Source organism: Bombina bombina, chromosome 5 (genome assembly GCF_027579735.1).
Source record: "Bombina bombina isolate aBomBom1 chromosome 5, aBomBom1.pri, whole genome shotgun sequence".
Classification (NCBI taxonomy): Eukaryota; Metazoa; Chordata; class Amphibia; order Anura; family Bombinatoridae; genus Bombina; species Bombina bombina.
Window position 1 is genome coordinate 689,514,081 of NC_069503.1, and position 25,304 is coordinate 689,539,384.

Genomic DNA, 25,304 nt, shown 5'->3' on the forward strand with positions numbered 1-25,304 from the left:
GGGCGTCCAAAATTTGAGTGTTTAATTTGTTTATGATTGTTCTCTTCATATCGTTGTAGGTCTGGTACACATGTGGGTGGTGGGCCACTCTTTCATTTATTGGTCCAGACGTGCTGCTGCGGTTGGGAAGGTGGGCCTCCAGCCGGGGTTTTTTAAAAGCAAAGATGCTATTGGATGGTTTGGAGTATGGGGCCTCAGATTGGATTGCGTGTTGCCGCTGGTGAAGGATTACGCTGAACTGTTCCTATCTCCGGGGCTACTAGTGGTCCAGGCCGAGGTAATGATTTAGGTTTCTTGCCTCAGAGAATCCTGGTGAGTAAGATTAAGGAGGATTTGGAGAGGTTACGTGAGCTTTTCCAGGGTTTAACTGTCGTATGGTCAGCCATGGTTACGAGATTGTTTGGAGGGCGGCATGGCTCCATTATAGACTTAACAGGAGGAAGAAGGTGAACAAGCTGGTTGCAGCCTTATGGGTAGAGTGAAAGGGGTGGTTGTGCATCACAGTGATTCGGAGGATGTGGGTAATGGTGAATTTTTATTTGCAGGATGGTGTGCACCTTAATGTTTTCGGTTTAAGGTTGTTTCCCTTGGGGCTCCAAGAGGTTTTGGTATCCTTGGCGTGAGGGGTGGCGGTCTGGTCTGCCTGTCAGTTAGTCCAGTCTTTGGCGGGTGCTAGTTCCCTCACGTCTGCAATTGGACTATGGCCATAAGTGAGTGGGTTAACCTCCCCACGGGGTGGGAGAGCAGGTTAAGTAGCTTCTTGGACATGGGGTTCCTTGGAGCTTGGGGTTTTAAAGAAATAACAGACTTTTTTAAGTCCAGGTGAATTTATATAAGGCCTGGTCAACAAGAGGTTATTAAAGGTGTGGGTAGGTGGAAGTTCTTCTAGTCTTCTTTGTTAGGGGCGTCCAAAATTTGAGTGTTTAATTTGTTTATGATTGTTCTCTTCATATCGTTGTAGGTCTGGTACACATGTGGGTGGTGGGCCACTCTTTCATTTATTGGTCCAGACGTGCTGCTGCGGTTGGGAAGGTGGGCCTCCAGCCGGGGTTTTTTAAAAGCAAAGATGCTATTGGATGGTTTGGAGTACGGGGCCTCAGATTGGATTGCGTGTTGCCGCTGGTGAAGGATTACGCTGAACTGTTCCTATCTCCGGGGCTACTAGTGGTCCAGGCCGAGGTAATGATTTAGGTTTCTTGCCTCAGAGAATCCTGGTGAGTAAGATTAAGGAGGATTTGGAGAGGTTACGTGAGCTTTTCCAGGGTTTAACTGTCGTATGGTCAGCCATGGTTACGAGATTGTTTGGAGGGCGGCATGGCTCCATTATAGACTTAACAGGAGGAAGAAGGTGAACAAGCTGGTTGCAGCCTTATGGGTAGAGTGAAAGGGGTGGTTGTGCATCACAGTGATTCGGAGGATGTGGGTAATGGTGAATTTTTATTTGCAGGATGGTGTGCACCTTAATGTTTTCGGTTTAAGGTTGTTTCCCTTGGGGCTCCAAGAGGTTTTGGTATCCTTGGCGTGAGGGGTGGTGGTCTGGTCTGCCTGTCAGTTAGTCCAGTCTTTGGCGGGTGCTAGTTCCCTCACGTCTGCAATTGGACTATGGCCATAAGTGAGTGGGTTAACCTCCCCACGGGGTGGGAGAGCAGGTTAAGTAGCTTCTTGGACATGGGGTTCCTTGGAGCTTGGGGTTTTAAAGAAATAACAGACTTTTTTAAGTCCAGGTGAATTTATATAAGGCCTGGTCAACAAGAAAAGGGAGATTAGTGAATTAAGTTTGGGAGCTAGCATCTTCAGAGTTAATTGAGTTTATATGGTTCAAAGAGTTATTTATTTTGAATAGAATGGCCACAGATAGCTATACAATGTGCACATGGGCGCATGTTCCAAAGACTCAATAGAAGATGCAATTGGACATCCGAAACCAGAAAAACCCACACATTTCTAGGGCATTTTAAATGCTGATAAAATGGACAATTTTTTCCAGCAAAGGATAAGAAGAGAAGGAAGCAAATTAAATAATAGACGTAAAAAGGAAAGTTGTTTAAAATGGTATGCTCTGTCTGAATCATAATGACTAATTATGACTTTACTGTCCCTTTAAAGTGACTGTTGTGGAGACTGGAAAATGAGTTAATATAACAACATAGGTATTTAGTATTGCCTGCATAAAAAGATTTGTGAGATCGCTTGAGGATTTTGTGCATGTTCTGTTTTTAGCTTGTAGATATTGTGTAATATCCCACTGGGACAACCATTGAGGAATTGTGGTATTAACTTTTTTTCTTTTACAGGTACTCTGTTATCACAGAGCATAGATCCTCAATGGAGTACTATGGTGGCAGATTCCTGTTTTAGATGGTTTTCTCTTAAAGGGTCCGCCTCTAGTATACGTGTTGCTCAGTTGCCCCTTTTTGTTGTATGTTTGCATGTCTCTACATTGTAAGGCTAGCAGGTTTTGCTTTAAAGATGTAGCCTGTCAAAAAGGTAATTTGGAAGTTTATCCTGAACAGTGTGGAAATGTTTTCTATACTTACTTTTAATTAGGTTGTTGTAAAAATAAAATTATTTATATATACATGCAATATAGTTAGTTTACTAATTGGTGGGTCGAACACAATCTACAGGGAGTGCAGAATTATTAGGCAAGTTGTATTTTTGAGGATTAATTTTATTATTGAACAACAACCATGTTCTCAATGAACCCAAAAAACTAATTAATATCAAAGCTGAATATTTTTGGAAGTAGTTTTTAGTTTGTTTTTAGTTTTAGCTATTTTAGGGGGATATCTGTGTGTGCAGGTGACTATTACTGTGCATAATAATTAGGCAACTTAACAAAAAACAAATATATACCCATTTCAATTATTTATTTTTACCAGTGAAACCAATATAACATCTCAACATTCACAAATATACATTTCTGACATTCAAAAACAAAACAAATCAGTGACCAATATAGCCACCTTTCTTTGCAAGGACACTCAAAAGCCTGCCATCCATGGATTCTGTCAGTGTTTTGATCTGTTCACCATCAACATTGCGTGCAGCAGCAACCACAGCCTCCCAGACACTGTTCAGAGAGGTGTACTGTTTTCCCTCCTTGTAAATCTCACATTTGATGATGGACCACAGGTTCTCAATGGGGTTCAGATCAGGTGAACAAGGAGGCCATGTCATTAGATTTTCTTCTTTTATACCCTTTCTTGCCAGCCACGCTGTGGAGTACTTGGACGCGTGTGATGGAGCATTGTCCTGCATGATAATCATGTTTTTCTTGAAGGATGCAGACTTCTTCCTGTACCACTGCTTGAAGAAGGTGTCTTCCAGAAACTGGCAGTAGGACTGGGAGTTGAGCTTGACTCCATCCTCAACCTGAAAAGGCCCCACAAGCTCATCTTTGATGATACCAGCCCAAACCAGTACTCCACCTCCACCTTGCTGGCGTCTGAGTCGGACTGGAGCTCTCTGCCCTTTACCAATCCAGCCACGGGCCCATCCATCTGGCCCATCAAGACTCACTCTCATTTCATCAGTCCATAAAACCTTAGAAAAATCAGTCTTGAGATATTTCTTGGCCCAGTCTTGACGTTTCAGCTTGTGTGTCTTGTTCAGTGGTGGTCGTCTTTCAGCCTTTCTTACCTTGGCCATGTCTCTGAGTATTGCACACCTTGTGCTTTTGGGCACTCCAGTGATGTTGCAGCTCTGAAATATGGCCGAACTGGTGGCAAGTGGCATCTTGGCAGCTGCACGCTTGACTTTTCTCAGTTCATGGGCAGTTATTTTGCGCCTTGGTTTTTCCACACGCTTCTTGCAACCCTGTTGACTATTTTGAATGAAACGCTTGATTGTTCGATGATCACGCTTCAGAAGCTTTGCAATTTTAAGAGTGCTGCATCCCTCTGCAAGATATCTAACTATTTTTGACTTTTCTGAGCCTGTCAAGTCCTTCTTTTGACCCATTTTGCCAAAGGAAAGGAAGTTGCCTAATAATTACGCACACCTGATATAGGGTGTTGATGTCATTAGACCACACCCCTTCTCATTACAGAGATGCACATCACCTAATATGCTTAATTGGTAGTAGGCTTTCGAGCCTATACAGCTTGGAGTAAGACAACATGCATAAAGAGGATGATGTGGTCAAAATACTCATTTGCCTAATAATTCTGCACTCCCTGTATTGGCTCTCTGAAAATAGCTAAAACCCTTGGCCGCGACAGGACTTTTCATGTGTTAAGTGCGTGTTTTCAAAATCTAAACTGGGAGGTCTTCCGAAACTGATACATACAATAGCCAATTTATACCTCTTAAAGGGACATTAAGCACTAAATAAATGCTAGAAAGTATGATGCATTCAAAGAAAAGATTGGTCTGGGAATAACATGTAAATATATTTTTTAAAGTTTCATTAGTTATTCAAATATTGACAAAATAAGTATAAAACAATGGGAGCTGCCATGTTGTAACTTAAGTTACTTTCTCTGCTTTGTCCAATTAGGGACAGTTATAAATGGGTCACTAGAGTGTGCAGCCAATAGCTGTGTGAAATATAACAGTGTTCTGCTCTTCCATTTCTAACAGAAATGCTCACAATTTCAGAATGGAATTACAAGAAAAGGAGAAAAAATAAATAATGGAATTATATTGTTGAGTTTTATATATATATATATATATATATATATATATATATATATATATATATATATATATATATATATACTATTTATCATTTTATATTACCATTTCAAAGTATTTAATGTCCCTTCAAGGTTACAGCTGAGCTCTATTCATGTAACCCCTTTGTTCACTCTCTTGGGAGACAAAACTTATTTATATGTGCAGGGCCAAACTTAGCATTTGCAGGGTTCTGGGCAAGATACATTTGTGGGGCCCCTCAGCCCAGTGCCCTTATTCTCCTCTCCTGTATACCCTTCCCATTTTATGGCCCACCCCTGTGTCGACATTCAGTGATACCTATATAAAGAATAATACAGAATATTAGATCTCCTTATACCATAAACACTTCTCATAAACTAAATACAACATATACATTGCATTATCTCATAACCTCACTGCTGACATTGCGGGGCTCCCAAAGAGCGGGGCCCTGGGCGGTTGCCCCTCTCGCCCTGCCCAAAGGGCAGGCCTGTATATGTGTGACATTCACCTATTGTAATCACAAGACATCCTCAACACTCAGTATCCAGATAAATGCCTTTGTTATATGTATCTTGGCAGGATGGGCTTAGGCACTTCAGGACAACTAAATCCACAAATGTATATTTCATATTTTATATATGATTGTATTTCACACTGGCAGGATTGTTACAAACAGTATAAGCATTAGAAAAATGTAGTGTTTAAAGAAGATTGCATAATCGCAGCTTTTAGAGTTAACTATAGCAATCCGTTTCCATCTGCACCACTACTAACCCATCTAAATGCATTGTTTATATTATTTGAATGGGCAGATTGTGCACTGTGTTTCTGTTGATATATGGGCGTTTGACAACTTTCACAAGGACTGTTTTAAACTATTTATTTCAAGTTTTTGTTAAAGGCACGGCTCCATTTTGGTGTGAACTGTAAACAATACAAGTTTCTATGCAAATCACTTATAATAACTTATAATAAGAGACCCTTAAAAAAGATTGCGCAATTGTAAATGTTTTTTTTAAGGGGAAAGTCTCCATGCACGCTAAGTTCAAACCTGTTCACAACAGTGCATATACTGTTGAATTCACGGTCACAAATGCTCGTTACAGGTTACAAGTTCGAATGCTCATATATTGATAGAAAAAAAATCACAATTTGGCCATCTAAACAACCTAAAAGATGCATTTACATGAGTTAGCAGTGGTGCTGATGAATTTCAATAGTTAACTGTGAGTGCCATGATTATGCAATCTCCTTTAAAAATACATTTTTCATAATGCCTATACTGTTAGTGGCAATCATACCAGAGCAAGTGAAAAATAATCCAAATATAAAATATAAATTTGCGCCATTTATAGATGGTGTCCTAAAGTGAGTTTTCCTTCAGATGCAAATAGCTGTACATTATATCACATAGTCTTCATATTTACATATCAATATGTCTTTTATATATGTAAATGTGTAACTTGTTGACAGTATACAGCCTCTCCAATAGGGTTGAATGGAGGTTTAATGAATCAATTCCATGTATGTTAACAAAACTCTAGAATGTCTCCAGTGGCCCTTTCAGTGTGCTTTCAGTGGATTTCACATTGGTGCAATGTGAAACACTGTTTGGAAATAGCAGTGACAACCCCACTTGCTAGAATCAGCCAAAATCGCTTTATTGTGATCACGCAAAATCTAAAAGAAGCTTTTTTTTGGGCCAAACAATAACAGCCAACAGCTGAAAACGTGTCTCCCAATTTGTAATTAAGGCCTGTGTTTCTTCTGTTCTTTTTTAATGTTCTATTTTTTAGCATAATTATGGTATTTGTCATATATTTTATTTATTTTTTTCTCTTATTTTTTTAAGGTACAATGAAGCTCTTCTTGAAGAGGGAAAAATCATGCATAGGCTTAACCACGACAGGGTGGTGAAGTTGCTTGGTCTTATATTAGAAAATGGCAATTATTCTCTGGTGATGGAATACATGACGAAAGGAAATTTATGTAATGTTTTACAACAGGTAATAGACATTGGTGTTATGATTCTCTTAGTATGCACTGTTGTATATTCCTAATAAAAGCCTCAAAATTAAACAGTCAATGAGGGACCAATACCTAAACAGTTTTATGCAACATTTTAATGCTGTATCATCCAATAGCCCTGAAAATGATTGCACTATTATTTGCACATATCGCCAACTAGTTGTTAGTCTATTTTATATTTATATTCGCTATATTTTCTTTCATAAGAATGTGTCCACAAGCCATCACATGTGGGATTAAAGTCCAGTCCTATAGGAGGAGGCAAAACACCCCACATAACACATAACTTTAATCCCTCCCACTTTCCCATTATTCCTTAGTAAATCTTTTGCTCCCAGCAAGGATTTATGGTGAAGTGCTGATCTACATGTTGAAAGGGGTTCTCTAACCAATCTGAGACCCATTATCCTCCACAGAGCACCTACAAACAGGGCAGAGGAGTGGATAGGAGTTATAAGCCAAGCAGTGAAAATCTCCCAGTGCGGAGATGCCACCAGTCTCCCAAGTGAAATACGGGCATGCCGGCAAATCCCCTGGTCTACAGTGTGTGCTTTTTTACAGATCCTTGGCACCATGCTTGCACTGCTTCAGATGCACCTGTCTAAGGTTCTCTGTGCCATTCTATCTGTAATCAGAGAGCAAAGTATTGCAGTGTTTCCTTATTTGGACGATATCTTGGTACTAGCTCAGTATTTTCATTTAGCAGAATCTCACACGAAACAACTAGTGTGGTTTCTTCAACGGCATGGTTGGAGGATCAATTTACAAAAGAGTTTCTTGATTCCTCAGACAAGGGTCACCTTTTTAGGTTTCCAGATAGATTCAGTGTTCATGGCCTCTAGTTATTAAGGTCTGGTGGACCTGATCCGACACTGCGCCTGACCTCGCTGAATACGGCGAGCAATACGCTCGCCGTATTCAGCATTGCACCAGCAGCTCACAAGAGCTGCTGGTGCAACGCCGCCCCCTGCAGACTCGCGGCCAATAGGCCACCAGCAGGGGGGTGTCAATCAACCCGATGTTTCTTTGTGACCGCTGCTTCATAACTGCTGTTTCACACAGGGCATCAAGCTCCATACAGAGCTTGATACATATGCCCCCATGACTCTGTCTTTAACAGACAAGAGGCAAATGAAATTGGTTTTAGCTTGTCTAAACCTTCAGTCTCGATCATTCCCTTCAGTGGCTATGTGCATGGAAGTTTTAGGTCTTATGACTGCAGCATCGGGCGCGATCCCCTTTGCTCGTTTTCATATGAGACCTCTGCAGCTTTGCATGCTGAATCAATGGTGCAGGGATTATACTCGGATATCACAACTGATATACTTAAATCCCAACATTCAACTCTCTCTGTCTTGGTGGTTAAACCATCACCGTATTGTTCAAGGGGCCTTTTTTGTTCGTCCTTCCTGGACTGTGATCTCAACGGATACAAGTATTACAGGTTGGGGAGATGTCTGGGGGTCTCTGACAGCACAAGGGGTTTGGAAACCTCAAGAGGCGAGGTTACCAATCAATATTTTAGAACTCCGTGCTATCTTCAGAGCCCTTCAGGCTTGGCCTCTATTAAAGAGAGAACCTTTCATTCGTTTTCAGACAGACAATGTCACAACAGTGGCATATGTCAATCATCAGGGAGGGACTCGCAGCTCTTTAGCAATGAATGAGGTATCTCGGATACTTTTTTGGGTCGGAGTCCAACTTTTGTCAAATTTCTGCGATTCATATCCCAGGTGTAGACAATTGGGAAGCAGATTATCTCAGTAGTCAGACTTTGCATCCGGGGGAGTAGTCTCTCCATCCAGATGTGTTTCATAAGATTGTGCAGATGTGGGGTCTTCCAGAAATAGATCTGATGACCTCCCGTTTGAACAAGAAACTTCCCAGTTACCTTTCCAGGTCCAAGGATCCTCAGGCGGAGATGGTAGATGCTCCAGCAGTTCCTTGGTTTTACGAACCTGCTTACATTTTTCCGCCTCTAGTTCTTCTTCCAAGGGTGATCTCCAAGGCTCGTAAGTATGTTTCAAGGAAGATTTACTATCGGGTTTGGAAAACCTATATTTCATGGTGCTCCTCTCATAAATTTTCTTGGCATTGTTTTAGAATTCCTAGGATTTTACGGTTTCTTCAGGATGGTTTGGATAAGGGTTTGTCTGCAAATACTTTGAAGGGACAAATCTCTGCTCTTTCTGTCTTATTTCATAGAAAGATTGCTAAACTTCCTGCTATTCACTGTTTTGTTCAGGCTTTGGTTCGTATCAAACCTGTTATTAAGTCTATTTCTCCTCCTTGGAGTCTCAATTTGGTTTTAAGGAGGTTCCTCCTTTTGAGCGTATTCATTCTTTGGATATTAAACTACTTTCTTTGAAAGTGTTATTTCTTTTGACTATCTCTTCTGCTAGAAGAGTTTCTGAGTTGTCGGCTCTCTCTTGTGAGTCTCCTTAACTGATTTTCCATCAAGATAAAGCTGTTTTGCGGACTTCAGTTAAATTTGTGCCTTAAGTTGTGAATTCTAACAACATTAGTAGGGAAATTGTTGTTCCTTCCTTGTGTCCTAATCCTAAGAATTCTCTTGAGAGATCTCTATACTATGTTGAGGCTACTAAGGATTTTAGAAAGACTTCTAGTCTATTTGTTATTTTCTCTGGTTCCAGGAAAGGTAAGAAAGCCTCTGCCATTTCTTTGACATCTTGGTTGAAACTTTTGCTTCACAAAGCTTATTTGGAGGCGGGGCAACCTCCGTCTCAGAGAATTACAGCTCATTCTACTAGATCAGTTGCCACTTCTTGGTTTTTTAAGAATGAAGCTTCAGTTGATCAGATTTGCAAAACAGCAACTTGGTCTTCTTTGCATACATTTACTAAATTTTACCATTTTGATGTATTTGCTTCTTCTGAAGCAGTCTTTGGTAGAAAAGTTCTTCAGGCAGCTGTTTCAGTTTGATTATTCTGCCCATGATTTGAGGTTTTTTGTAATTTTTAAAAAAAACGTAATTATTATTTGGGTTTAATTTTTCAGCGGAAATAGCTGTTTTTATTTTATCCCTCCCTCTCTAGTGACTGTGGTTTTCCACATTTTGGGTTTTATATCCCATACGTCACTAGCTCATGGACTCTTGCGACTTACATGAAAGAAAACATAATTTATGTAAGAACTTAGCTGATAAATTCATTTCTTTCATAGTGGCAAGAGTCCATGAGACCCACCCTTTTTTTTGGTGGTTATAATTTTTTTGTATAAAAGCACATTATTTTTTCCAGTTCCTCTTTTTGTATGCTTTTTTTTACTCCTTTTTACACCTCACTACTTGGCTATATGTTAAACTAAGGTATGAGTGTGGTGGGAGGTGTATTTATAGGCATTTTGAGGTTTGGGAAACTTTGCCCACTCCTGGTAGGAATGTATATCCCATACGTCACTAGCTCATAGACTCTTAACACTATGAACGAAAATAGGTAAGTTCTTACATAAATTATGTTATTTTACAAAAAATCTATTATATATATAGAGACTTAGAGGCCTATCTTGGATCTCAATTCTGAAAGTTTTGACTTTCAAAATGGAGACTATTCGCACTATATCACCTTTAAAGAAGGAGGGTCAATTTATGTCTACCATAGACCTGAAACGTGTCTGTTTGCATATCCCTATTCACAGGAATAGGGATTTACATAGTCTGATTTACATATTTCCTCCTTTTGTGTTGCTATTCAGGATAATAGCCAGGATAAAATAGGCCTCAAAAAGGATCTCAGTGGTTTTTTGAATGCTCCAGATGGCCATGCAGGACTTGGAATACAGATCTGGTAAAAATGTCCTGCAGTCCTTGGTGTTTTTTTCAGGAAGGACCTTCTCTTTCAAAGCCCCTTTTCTTTCCAATGGCATGGTGAGTGCACAATTCCATTCAATTACTGTTGGGAATTCAGCCCCTGGCCACCAGGAGGAGGCAAAGACACCCAAGCAAAGCTTAAATATCCCTTCCCATAATCCTCCAGTCATTCTTTGCCTTTGTAACCTGGAAGAGGTGAAGACGGGTGCTCTGAAGAAAATTAAGTCCTTTAATAGGTAGTTTCCCTTTCAAGCAGGACTGGAGTTAATGCTGTGTCCATGTAATCCTCTTGAGTAAAATTATTGGTAGCTGTTAGCAGCTAGAGGTCTCGGGGTATGCCCTGTTATCCCTCCAGCAATTTGTTCTAACACCCCCACCAGGCAACCAGTTTTACGCTTACACTGCTTTCCGTTCTACCCAGGTCCCTGTCGGATAAAGCTGGCTAAACCTGGAGGTGCTGTGTCTGCTCCACAGCAGAAGACCCTGGAGGGTAAGTCCTTGCCTTTTATTTATTAGAGGGCTCATCAAGGGACTATTCAGAAGAGAGATGACCGGGTGGCATCTTATTCCCTCAGAGGGGATCTGGGAATTTTAGTTATATCCCTCTTAAGGGATATCATATAATATGGATCAGGAAGATTATTAGGATTTCTCTCTAATTTTCAGAATCTCTCTGGCATCAGATCTCCAATTTACTCTGTGGGGATTCTGAGGAGGGATCTTTTATTTCTCCAATCTTATCTTTGAAGGAATCAGTCCCTTTACTTTGTCAGCCGTTTTATAGTGCCTAGAGCCTCTGCTGGGAATCCCTACTAATTAGTTTCCCCCTTTTAGTAAGGGGCTTTCTTTTGAAAGGGTGCTGCCTTACATGGGTATGATACACTAACATCGACATTCCAGTTCTTAAGGGGCTGACACCTTTTAATTGTGGAACCGGAGCGGGCAGTTCCCTTCTCTCTCTGAGGTAATCGCGGCTTTTTAGCACCCCAGAATCTTATGCTGTCTCATGGCCTCAGTCACGGCAGACAGCATGTCATCAGAGTGATTCCTGTTTTTACAGCCAGGGCGAAAGTGTTAGTCTCTAAGCTATTAACAATAATATTAGAAATATAGCTTTACCCTTGTACTGTATCGCCTCAGAGCCATTCTTATAGCGGTCCGTTTTGTCGCCATTATGTGTTTTTGAATTACAGGGGTCTGATGGGACTATAATATGCCTCCATTAGTACCAGCAAGAAAATATGTCTCTTTAGACTTTTTTACTAGAACGGTTGGAGGGAACGGATCTCCTAAGTGTTTATGGCGCGATCAGTGAGTTTGCGTGCTTGGGAGAAGGATACGCAGCTGCTTAATTTCTTCCCTTCCCACTAGAGCCTCGTAACGTTGAATATCGGTTTTAAAATTTGTCATGCTTTGTCTTATATATGCTTTGTCCATGGAAGGAAGTTTATCGATTCTGTATTAGTTAATTGTACTAGTCAACCATACATGACTCTTGAGACCATCATGGGATGGTGGTTTTGATTCCAGCCACTTAGGCTGGGATCTTTCAGGGTTCCTTTAAAAACTCTGGTTTTCTTTCCACGGTATTTATGGAATTGAACTGAGATGGTTCTGTACGACTGTACTAACCCAAGCTAAGCTTAAGCTGTGTATACAGCAATGCTATGGCGTAAAGGGATGTCTGCCTAAAAGCGGCTGAAGGAAAAAGGTGAGTCATTGTGAATATTGTTTGCTATCTTTCCCAGGATCCATTGCTGCATTGGAATCAATGTATTCAGAGTTTTTCTGTGGAAAAAGGCAAGCTTTCTAGCTTATCTAGATTTGTTGAAGCCCTTTTTCCTAAAGTGGGCTCAGATTTATCCCTCAGGTGGGGGTGCTGAAGATTGTCCACATGGATTTCTCTTCTCTATGTTAGAAAAAGTCTGATATACAGCAGTTAAGACTTTTGTCAGTATAGTGTAGAAAGTTTCAGGGCTGATTTAATATATAATGCAATGTTTAGAAAAAAAGATCTTTCTTGGAATGCTGACAGTGTGGATTATTGTTAACTCGTGTATTATATGTGTCGTAGTGAACACGTAGCATTTTTTGTCGTGCAGCACTTACCCTCTGGAACACTCTCCCCCGTGCTGTCAGGCTTTGCCCTAATCTGTCTTCCTTTAAATGTTCCCTGAAGACTTTTCTGTTCAGGGAAGCCTACCACCCCACTCAATAATAAATCAATTTCACTTACCTAACATTTCCCTCATCTAACTCTGAATTAACATCTTTCCCAATCTTGCAGTACTCACCTCCTGTTTCTCAACCTCCTACCCTTCTAGATTGTAAATTCCCACGGGAATAGGGCCCTCAATCCCTCCTGTATGTGTTTGTAAATTTTGTCCTGTCTCTTACAAGTCTTGTATTGTTTTATTTAAGTGAATTGTATGGACAGCACTGCAGAATATGTTGGCGCTTCATAAATAAAGTATAATAATAATAATAATAATAATAATGCATATAAGTCCTCACCTGGGATGGCGAAAATAATCAGCATGTTTTGTGCCGTTACGGCACTTCGTCAAGGATGTCTGCCTAAAAGCGGGCTGAAGCAAAAAGGTGAGTCATTATGAACATAGTTTGCGATCTTTCCCAGAATCCATTGCAGCATTGGAAACAATGTATTCAGAGTTTTTCTGTGGATAATGGCAAGCTTTCTGGCTTATCTAGATTTGTTAGAGCCCTTCTTCCTGAAGTGGGCTCTGATTTATCCCTCAGGAGGGGGTGCTGAAGATTGTCCTCATGGATTCTCTTCTCTATGCCAGGGTCATTGCTCGCATCAAGCAGGAGCGGACATGGGTGATTCTATGTTCTCTGGTTTGGCAGTCCAAGACTTGGTCTGCAGCTCCGGTTTGGGAATGGACCTTATTCTCGAGGTCTTTTTCCTTCATCAATTTCTAGTTCTCCAAGGTGGGCTGTGTGGAGATTGCTGATTAGTCCTCTTTATGGGATTTTGTCTTTTTAGCCCTAGGCAAATTTTTCTAGGTTGCGCCAGAGTATATCTAGGTCTGCCGCTCTTGTCTTTCTATTTAAGTCAATAGGTTTTCCTTGGAGCAAGGACTTTTCCCTAGAGGGTTAGGAAGGGGGGGATTTGTCCGATAGTTCTTTATACAGACAGATCTTTTCCTTTTTAGTGTGCAAGATGTGGCGTAGTGGTTGGGTCCACTGATCCTGATTGTGGGTTTGAACCCACGTGACGCTTACATTATTCCCATCGGGGGTGTGCTTATGGTGCTGGCTAGCATCCTACGCAGATGGTAAGGTTCAGTCTTTGTTCAGGTCCTGGTTAAGTATCAGGCCTGTGTTTCAATCTCATAATCCTTTGGAACCTTAATTTGGTTCTTTGTTTTTGAACCTAACATTCTGTTGTCATAGAATGTTTTGTTTTGGTTAGCTTTTCCTTTCTCGTTGACTTTTAGATTTGTCAGCTTTTTCATGTGACCTTCTTTATCTTTGTTTGTTCAGCAAGGAGTCATTCTCAGTCCTAATTAGACCTCCTTCCTAAGGTGGTTTGGATCGTACTGTTTGTCAGTGGATTGTAGTTCTTTTCTTCTGTTCATCCTTCCTTTCAGAAGGAATGGTTGTTTCTCTCCTTGGATAAGGTTCGTATCTAGAGTTCGTTTCCAGTTTTTCTAAGTAGTTTAGACTTTCTGTGGCTCTCTTTCTTTTTGTCCGAGTGCTGTCTTTCTTTTGCTTTTGGACAATTGAATAGCAGCCTCCTTCTTCAGATGTTTCGTAGTCCTGTTCCTTTAGGGAAAAAGCTCCCTGGGTACAGATTGGTAGAATCAACTTTTTGTTTTTCTTGCTTGCCATTTATCTTTTTTATATCCTTGATTTTTTTTTTTACCTCAGAGGTTTTTCTTTTGGGAGAAAGGTGCTAAAGTGGTGGTGCCTTCAGTTTTGGTCTGCCTTCCTTTATTTCTCCCTCCCTGTCCATTCTGTGTCCTCTCTGGCTTGGGTATTAGTTTCCCAACAGCAATTTAATGGAATCGTGGACTCTCCATGCCATTGGAAAGAAAACAAAATGTATGCTTACCTGATAAATTATTTTCTTTCCTGGCATGGAGAGTCCACAACCCGTCCTTTTATAGTTTGTAAGGGGCATTATTTTTCTATATTCTTCAGGCACCTCTATAACCCTTGTATTTCTCTTTCTTTTTCCCTCGGCCAAATGACTGGGGAATTTTGGGAAGGGGGACTGATATTTAAGCTTTGCTGGGGTGTCTTTACCTCCTACTGGTGGCCAGGAGCTGAATTCCCAGCAGTACTTGAATGGAAACGTGGACTCTCCATGCCAGGAAAGAAAAGAATTTATCAGGTAAGTATAAATTTTGTTTTTCTATCAAGACCTCAAATATTTCAATATGATGCCATGGCGATTGAACGCCTTATTTTGTCTCAGCTAGGTTTCCCATATAAAGTGAAAGCCTGTTACAAGACACATTTATCACAAAGTCTGGACATTTTCCTTTCCTGGTGTGAATCAAAGAATAACCATTGAAACTCTTTTAAGAATTTTTTTAAAATTCTTTAATTTTGCAGGATAGTCTGGATAAGGGCTTAAAGACCAAATTTCTGCTCTTTCAGTCTTGTAGCACAAGAAGATTTTGAGACTTCCTGACATTCACAATTTTGGTCAAGCTTTGGTCAGGATAAGACCAGTTATCAGGTCTGCTTCCCCTCCATGGAACCTTAACTTGGTTTTGAGGGTTCTTCATATTTTCTTGCCCATTTCCTTAGCCAGAAAGGCGTCTGAACTTTCTGCTCTCTCTTGTAATTCTCCTTAACGGATTTTTTTCATCAGGATAAAGTAGTTTTAAGAGAAAACTACTTGTTCCTTCATAAGGCTGTTTCTTTTGAAAACATCAATCAGGTCACTATTGTCCCATCTTTCTTTTCTTAGCCAAAAAATGCTTATTAGAGATTATTCATAACTTGGAAATAGTAAGGACCTTGAAACTTTATTTTTAAGCCACTAAAGAATACAGAAATTCTTCTTTCGTGTTCATCCATTACTCAGGTCCCCGCATGGGACAGAAAGCTACTGCAATTACCTTGGCAGCTTGGCTTAAAGCTTTGATTCACAAAGCATAGCAAGTAGCGGATAAGTCTCCCCCAGAACGTATTACTGCTCTTTCTACCAGAGCAGTTGCCACCTCTTGGGCTTTTAGAATTTAAGTTTTTATTCAACAGATTTGCAAGGCTGATACTTAGCCATCTTTACATATTTTTACCAAATTCTACCATTTTTACATGTTTGCCTCTTTTGAGGCTGCTTTTGATAGGAACGTTATGCAGGTTGTAGTACCTGTGTATTACCTCTACCTGCTACAACTGTTTTTTTTCTATCATTTTATGGTGGTCTTTTGGACTTCACAGCTATAGGATCCCACATGTACCAGGTAAGCATACATTTTGTTTTTTTTATAATTTTATAAATCTTATCAGTTGTAAGTAAATAATAATCTCAACACCTCTTTCAGAACTTGCATATCTCAAAATAGCCTTAAAGGGACACTGAACCCAAATTTTTTCTTTCGTGATTCAGATAGAGCATGAAATTTTAAGCAACTTTACTCCTATTATCAAATGTTTTAATTCTCTTGGTATCTTTATTTGAAATGCAAGAATGTATGTTTAGATGCCGGCCCATTTTTGGTGAACAACCTGGGTTGTTCTTGCTGATTGGTGGATAAATTCATCCACCAATAAAAAAGTGCAGTCCAGATTTCTGAACCCCAAAAAAAGCTTAGATGCCTTCTTTTTCAAATAAAGATAGCAAAAGAACGAAGAAAAATTAATAATAGGAGTAAATTAGTTGCTTAAAAATGCATGCTCTATCTGAATCACAAAAGAAAAAATTTGGGTTCAGTGTCCCTTTAATCAAAATCACTTCTCATTGGCCGATGCGTGAAATGTTGCAGAAAAATATAAATGCTTGCAATATTTCACACTTTTGGCAGACATATTTGGTTCGAATGCCATTCAAAAAGCAATTGAGGTACAAACAAACATGCATTCTAGCTCTTTGCCATCTGCTTGCTTTTGGGTGTGATTGTAAGCAACGGAATAGAGCCAGACCGCAGTGTGAAAAAGTACTTGTGTATGAATCATTTTTATTTTTGATCCAATTAAAGGATTCATGTTTATATCTATCTAGTAATGTGAAGGTACACTTAAGCTAATTAAAAAATACAAAAAAAACCTTTTACATAGTTTTGGTCTCAGGTTTAAGCATAACTTGCTCTCTGAATCAGTGAACTGCTCATCTAGATGTGGGCCAGTTCTAAACAATTTGTATTCCACACATAAAATTAACTGTATATCCTGTCCAAGAGTAGTGGACCCCTCCCTCCCCACACACACACACTGTAAACGTCCATTTCACAAAGCCACCCACAGATAAACCATATAACCCCCTTCCTAAAACCAAATTGTCCCAATACTACAAAAAAAAAACTGATTGGGATCCATCACTGGGTCGCAACACCATGTTTACTGGGTCACAACTTTTGTGTGTGTTGTAGGAGAGTATGTGCGTGTGTGTTATATGATTGTGTCTGTTGTATGAGAGTGTGAGTGGTGTGTGTGTTGTAGGATGGTGTTTGAGTGGTGTGTGTGTGTTGTATGAGAGTGTGAGTGGTGTGTGTGTTGTAGGATGGTGTGTGTGTTGTATGAGAGTGTGAGTGGTGTGTGTTGTATGAGAGTGTGAGTGGTGTGTGTGTGTTGTTAACTTTTACAACACTCTGACTACAATCAGGAATAAAGTACACACACATTTTAGTCACTTTGCTAATATCTTGTTTATTACTTAAGAAATTTTCAGACCTAGCAGAAAATAGGGTTGCAAAAGGTATGTGGTATCAACTGGGTCTTGGGGAAAAAAAGTTTGAAGAACCCTGGTCTAGATAAATAATATTTATACTTACTTTTGAGCCTCTTCCAGCCATCAGCAATATTTTATTTTCCGCTTAATACTTACTTACCATGTTCTAGTTGTTTTCTTCCTCTTTAAAAAATAAATAAATAAATAATTCAATCATGATGGATTAATCAGGATTACATATGGAGGCGGATTGTCCGCTGCACGTCGATAAATGCCAACAGCATACGCTGTCAGCATTTATCATTGCACAAGCATTTCTAGTGAAATGTTTGTGCAATGCCGCCCCCTGCACATTCGCGGCCAATCGGCCGCTAACAGGGGGTGTTAATCATTCCAATCATATCCGATCGGGCAGATTGCTGTACGCCGCCTCAGAGGTGGCAGACGAGTTAAGGAGCAGCGGTCTTAAGAACGCTTCTTCTTAATTCCTGTTTCCCGCGAGCCTGAAGGCCTCATGGGCTTTTTTACTGTCATAATTGAATGACCATACATGTATGATTGATTGATATAATTAATGGACATGTGCATAGACAAATGAGATTCAGATGAATTGTTCATCAAGAAAAAAAAAAAAAAAATCCAGTTAATCCAATATTTTTTACCTGCTATTTGTTATGGGGGTTGTCTTCAGGGCAGCAGATGAGCATTTGGGCCGCACCTTAAAATTAAATAAAGTTAAAGGGACAGTCTACTCCTAAATAGTTATTGTTTAAAAAGATATATAGCATCATTACTACTCCAGCTTTGCACAACCAACATTGTTATATTAATATAATGTTTAAACCTACAAATGTCTGCTTGATTCTAAGGGGCATATTTATCAAGCTCCGCTGGAGCTGCTCCATAACTTGTCCACCTGCTCTGAGGCCGCGGGCAGAAATCAACCCGATCGGGTTGATTGACACCCGTGGCCGCGAATCTGCAGGGGGCGGCATTGGTGCAATGATAAATGCCGACAGCGTATGCTGTCTGCATTTATCGATGTGCGGCGGACATGATACGCTACTTTGTATCATGTCCGCTCGCACATTGATAAATATGCCCCTAAGCCACTACAGTCAGCCTCTTTTATCACATGCTTTTTTATTTGCTTTTCACAAGAGACTGCTAATTCATGTGTGCCATATAAATAACATTGTGCTCTCTCCTGTGGGAACCCAGCACCAATTGGCTAAAATACTAGTCGGTAAATAGCCCTAAGATAAAGGGACTGTTTGTAGAGGCTTAGATACAAGGTATTCACAGCGGTAAAAAGTATATTAAAGGGATAGTCTAGTCAAAATTAAACTTTTATGTTTCAGATAGAGCATGCAATTTTAAGCAACTTTCTAATTTACTCCTATTAATTTTTCTTCGTTCTCTTGGTATCTTTATTTGAATATTATAAGATTAGGAACATGCCCATTTTTGGTTCAGCACCTGGGTACCACTTGCTGATTGGTGGCTACATTTAGACACCTATCAGAAAGTGCTACCCAGGTTCTGAACCAAAAATGGTCTGGCTCCTATGCTTACATTCCAGCTTTTTTAAAATAAAGATACCAAGAGAATGAAGAAAAATTGATAATAGGAGTACATTAGAAATTTGCTTAAAATTGCATGATCTATATTAATCATGAAAGTTTATTTTTGACTAAACTATTCCTTTAATATAACTGTGTTGGTTATGAAAAACTGGGGAATGGGTAATAAAATGGATTATCTATCTTTTATCTATCTATCTTTTTAAACAAATATTTTGGAGTAGACTATCCCTTTAAAGTAGTTAATAGAACTTTTTTTTTTCAATAGGGTCAGGGTTTTCAAAAATCAAAAGTGAAGTTTTCATACCTATTTGCTGACACATGAATGAAAAGGGTAAATATGAACTTTTTTATATGGGAAAAAATATATTAATAAATGAAAACTCCAATATTCCTTTCCACTAATAATTTTGTGTGATTTACCTCCATTACAGAATTGTAAGTTTAATGGAACTTATTTTATTTTTATTTTGTATTTGTAGGTTACTGTTCCACTTTCTGTTAAAGGACGTTTTATTCTTGAAATTATAGAAGGAATGACTTATTTACATGACCAAAATATAGTTCACAAGGACCTGAAGCCAGAAAATGTTTTGGTAGATAATGATTTTCACATTAAGGTAAATATTTATTCAATGTTCTTTCTGAGACCGTTCTAATAATAAATAAAGAATTTGATTAAAATGTTCCTATTATTTGGAATAAAACTGGAATAGAATATAAATTTAATAGAATATTTGCAGTGTGTTTACAGTTTTCAACAACACAGCTTTATTCCTTACTGTTGGGAAAATACTAAACCTGGCCACCAGAGGAGGCAAACACACCCCAGCCAAAGGCTTAAATACCTCTGCCACTTCCCCCATCCCCCAGTCATTCTTTGCCTTTTGTCACAGGAGGATGGCAGAGAAGTGTCAGAAGATTTCAGAGTAGTTCCTCAAGAGGGGTATCTGCCCTTTGATATGGGACTGGAGTTTTAAGTAGTCTTGTCAGCCTCTCAGTGAGAGCATTGACGAAAGTTAGTCTGGAGATCCAGGGAGAGTCTTTCTGCAAACCCATCCAGACTGCCTGCTAACAGCTCCTTAAGCAATCAGTGTTGACGAGTTTCATTGCCTGCTCGTTTTCTTCACTCAAGTCCATGTCAGGAGTGATGCTACAAGACTGTCACACTTGAGAGGCTGTGTTTCTGTTCCACAGCATGAATTCTGTTAAGATTGTATTAATTTTTACATATGTTGAAAACGCTAGAAGATAGGGTCACAGTGTGATTTTTATCTTAATAGAATCATGGGTTAATAATATCTCCTCAGGGAGGTTATTGAACAGTGGGGATTAATCAAATGTGATTCTTTGATTTTATGCTGCTTTATGTGTGAGATTTCATTGGGCTGATAGACTTATGTGGTTGGAACACACAGGTTTTTACTTTCACTTTGAATGCTGCGCAGCTTTTAGCTTGCCACTTTTTTCTTATAGCAGGGGCGGTCCTGCCTTGCGCACCACGTGACCAGGAGTGTTCAAACTTTAATTTCCTCTTTCCTGACCGAGCTAGCTGTCGGAGAAGACGTTTTTTCTCTGTTTTGTCTGTGTCTAGGAGGTGGTGAGTGCCCCAGCCATTGGGAGTATAAAGGTGCCGTTTTTGTGAGAAATAAAAACATTGTTTTATTCTGTGTCCTACTGTCATTAGAGTAAGCTATGGAGGATTCTGATATTCTTGAGGGTACTCCCTCTATTCAAAATTGTAATACCTGTTTATATTGTGAGGAGGCCATGGTATGCCCGTCCTCTCAAGTATGTTCCGCATGCATCAACAAATTTATTAGATCTAAGAAGTTTAACCCCTTTAGTACCACTGAGCCGTGCACCTCTGAGGACTCCCCATCCCGTGAGGTGCATACCCATCAGTCATCTCCCTCATCATATGCAGCTTCCCGTAGCATGCCTGATCCTCTATCTGGAGGGAGCCTTTTACCATCAGACACACTATGTGTTTTCAGAGGGTGAACTTTCTGGATCGGGGTCTGCCACCTCTAGGCCTCCTGCTGCGGAGGAAGCAGCTTTTAGATTTAAGATTGAACACTTACATTTTCTTCTAAAGGAGGTTCTGTCTACATTAGAGGTTCCAAAGGTCAAGCTGCCTGATGAACTTTTGATTCCTAAATTAGACTGAGTTTACGAGGACAGGGTAGTGCCGTTAACTTTTCTGTACCTGTAAAAATGGCGAACATTATTAAGAATGAGTGGGATAGAATTGGATCTTCCTTTTCCCGTTTGTCTTCCTTTAAAAAATTATTCCTGGTCCCGGATTCTCAACTGAAGTTGTGGGGTTCCGTCCCTAAGGTGGATGGTGCCATCTCCACACTGGCCAAGCATACTACTATCCCACTTGAGGATAGCTCGTCGTTCAGAGAGCTGATAGATAAGAAGATGGAAACTTTTCTCAGAAAAATTTTTCAGCATTCGGGATACTTGTTTCAACCGGCAGCGGCTGTTGCTTTGGTTGCTGGAGCTGTGGCCTACTGGTGCGACTATTTATCGGAATTGATCAAGATAGAGGGTCCCCTCAACGTTATCTAATAAAGAATTAAGGCCTTGAGAATTGCTAATTCTTTTATCTGTGATGCAAACATGCAGATCATTCACCTACATGGTAAGATTTCAGTTTTCTCCAACATAGGTGTGTCCGGTCCACGGCGTCATCCTTACTTGTGGGATATTCTCCTCCCCAACAGGAAATGGCAAAGAGCCCAGCAAAGCTGGTCACATGATCCCTCCTAGGCTCCGCCTTCCCCAGTCATTCTCTTTGCCGTTGTACAGGCAACATCTCCACGGAGATGGCTTAGAGTTTTTTAGTGTTTAACTGTAGTTTTTATTATTCAATCAAGAGTTTGTTATTTTAAAATAGTGCTGGTATGTACTATTTACTCTGAAACAGAAAAGAGATGAAGATTTCTGTTTGTAAGAGGAAAATGATTTTAGCAACCGTTACTAAAATCGATGGCTGTTCCACACAGGACTGTTGAGAGGAATTAACTTCAGTTGGGGGAACAGTGAGCAGACTTTTGCTGCTTGAGGTATGACACATTCTAACAAGACGATGTAATGCTGGAAGCTGTCATTTTCCCTATGGGATCCGGTAAGCCATTTTTAATACAGACAGTAAAAAAGGGCTTCACAAGGGCTTTTTAAGACTGTAGACATTTTCTGGGCTAAATCGATTTATATATAAACATATTTATACTCCATAGCCTTGAGGAATTATTTTAATCTTGGGAATTTTGTAAAATAACCGGCAGGCACTGTATTGGACACCTTATTCTCTAGGGGCTTTCCCTAATCATAGGCAGAGTCTCATTTTCGCGCCTGTATTGCGCACTTGTTTTTGAGAAGCATGACATGCAGCTGCATGTGTGAGGAGCTCTGATACATAGAAAAGACTTTCTGAAGGCGTCATTTGGTATCGTATTCCCCTTTGGGCTTGGTTGGGTCTCAGCAAAGCAGATACCAGGGACTGTAAAGGGGTTAAATATAAAAACGGCTCCGGTTCCGTTATTTTAAGGGTTAAAGCTTCCAAATTTGGTGTGCAATACTTTTAAGGCTTTAAGACACTGTGGTGAAATTTTGGTGAATTTTGAACAATTCCTTCATACTTTTTCGCAATTGCAGTAATAAAGTGTGTTCAGTTTAAAATTTAAAGTGACAGTAACGGTTTTATTTTAAAACGTTTTTTGTACTTTGTTATCAAGTTTATGCCTGTTTAACATGTCTGAACTACCAGATAGACTGTGTTCTGAATGTGGGGAAGCCAAGGTTCCTTCTCATTTAAATAGATGTGATTTATGTGACACAAAATTTAGAGAAAATGATGCCCAAGATGATTCCTCAAGTGAGGGGAGTAAGCATGGTACTGCATCATCCCCCCCTTCGTCTACACCAGTCTTGCCCACACAGGAGGCCCCTAGTACATCTAGCGCGCCAATACTCCTTACTATGCAACAATTAACGGCTGTAATGGATAATTCTATCAAAAACATTTTAGCCAAAATGCCCACTTATCAGCGAAAGCGCGACTGCTCTGTTTTAGAAAATACTGAAGAGCATGAGGACGCTGATGATATTGTTTCTGAAGGGCCCCTACACCAGTCTGAGGGGGCCAGGGAGGTTTTGTCTGAGTGAGAAATTTCAGATTCAGGGAAAATTTCTCAACAAGCTGAACCTGATGTGGTTACATTTAAATTTAAGTTGGAACATCTCCGCGCTCTGCTTAAGGAGGTGTTATCCACTCTGGATGATTGTGAGAATTTGGTCATCCCAGAGAAACTATGTAAAATGGACAAGTTCCTAGAGGTCCCGGGGCCCCCCGAAGCTTTTCCTATACCCAAGCGGGTGGCGGACATTGTAAATAAAGAATGGGAAAGGCCCGGTATACCTTTCGTCCCTCCCCCCATATTTAAAAAATTGTTTCCTATGGTCGACCCCAGAAAGGACTTATGGCAGACAGTCCCCAAGGTCGAGGGGGCGGTTTCTACTCTAAACAAACGCACCACTATACCCATAGAAGATAGTTGTGCTTTCAAAGATCCTATGGATAAAAAATTAGAAGGTTTGCTTAAAAAGATGTTTGTTCAGCAAGGTTACCTTCTACAACCAATTTCATGCATTGTCCCTGTCACTACAGCCGCGTGTTTCTGGTTCGATGAGCTAGAAAAGGCGATCACTAATAATTCTTCTTCTTATGAGGAGATTATGGACAGAATTCGTGCTCTCAAATTGGCTAATTCTTTCACCCTAGACGCCACTTTGCAATTGGCTAGGTTAGCGGCGAAAAATTCTGGGTTTGCTATTGTGGCGCGCAGAGCGCTTTGGTTAAAATCTTGGTCAGCGGATGCGTCTTCCAAGAACAAATTGCTTAACATTCCTTTCAAGGGGAAAACGCTGTTTGGCCCTGACTTGAAAGAGATTATCTCTGATATCACTGGGGGCAAGGGCCACGCCCTTCCTCAGGATAGGTCTTTCAAGGCCAAAAATAAACCTAATTTTCGTCCCTTTCGCAGAAACGGACCAGCCCCAGGTGCTACGTCCTCTAAGCAGGAGGGTAATACTTCTCAAGCCAAACCAGCCTGGAGACCAATGCAAGGCTGGAACAAAGGAAAGCAGGCCAAGAAACCTGCCACTGCTACCAAGACAGCATGAGATGTTGGCCCCCGATCCGGGACCGGATCTGGTGGGGGGCAGACTCTCTCTCTTCGCTCAGGCTTGGGCAAGAGATGTTCTGGATCCTTGGGCGCTAGAGATAGTCTCCCAAGGTTATCTTCTGGAATTCAAGGGGCTTCCCCCAAGGGGGAGGTTCCACAGGTCTCAATTGTCTTCAGACCACATAAAAAAACAGGCATTCTTGCATTGTGTAGAAGACCTGTTAAAAATGGGAGTGATTCATCCTGTTCCATTAGCAGAACAAGGGATGGGGTTCTACTCCAATCTGTTCGTAGTTCCCAAAAAAGAGGGAACGTTCAGACCAATCTTAGATCTCAAGATCCTAAACAAGTTTCTCAAGGTTCCATCGTTCAAAATGGAAACCATTCGAACAATTCTTCCTTCCATCCAGGAAGGTCAATTCATGACAACGGTGGATTTAAAGGATGCGTATCTACATATTCCTATCCACAAGGAACATCATCGGTTCCTAAGGTTCGCATTCCTGGACAAGCATTTCCAGTTTGTGGCACTTCCGTTCGGATTAGCCACTGCTCCAAGGATTTTCACAAAGGTACTAGGGTCCCTTCTAGCGGTGCTAAGACCAAAGGGCATTGCAGTAGTACCTTACTTGGACGACATTCTGATTCAAGCGTCGTCCCTTCCTCAAGCAAAGGCTCACACGGACATTGTCCTGGCCTTTCTCAGATCTCACGGATGGAAAGTGAACGTAGAAAAGAGTTCTCTATCTCCGTCAACAAGGGTTCCCTTCTTGGGAACAATAATAGACTCCTTAGAAATGAGGATTTTTCTGACAGAGGCCAGAAAGACAAAACTTCTGAACTCTTGTCAAATGCTTCATTCTGTTCCTCTTCCTTCCATAGCGCAGTGCATGGAAGTAATAGGTTTGATGGTAGCGGCAATGGACATAGTTCCTTTTGCGCGCATTCATCTAAGACCATTACAACTGTGCATGCTCAGTCAGTGGAATGGGGACTATACAGACTTGTCTCCGACGATACAAGTAAATCAGAGGACCAGAGATTCACTCCGTTGGTGGCTGTCCCTGGACAACCTGTCACAGGGGATGAGCTTCCGCAGACCAGAGTGGGTCATTGTCACGACCGACGCCAGTCTGGTG

At 40.5% G+C, this 25,304-nt stretch overlaps 1 protein-coding gene across 3 annotated transcripts in view; it reads left to right on the plus strand.

Annotated features, from left to right (window-relative positions):
- The window catches only part of RIPK1 (receptor interacting serine/threonine kinase 1), a 296,218-nt gene that overhangs the window by 43,690 nt on the left and 227,224 nt on the right, over nucleotides 1–25,304 (plus strand). For all 3 annotated transcript variants that reach the window (XM_053714666.1, XM_053714668.1, XM_053714667.1), the window contains exons 3-4: nucleotides 6,515–6,668; nucleotides 19,453–19,590. In XM_053714666.1, coding sequence (XP_053570641.1) covers nucleotides 6,515–6,668; nucleotides 19,453–19,590 — 292 coding nt within the window. The remainder of the gene's footprint in view (nucleotides 1–6,514; nucleotides 6,669–19,452; nucleotides 19,591–25,304) is intronic.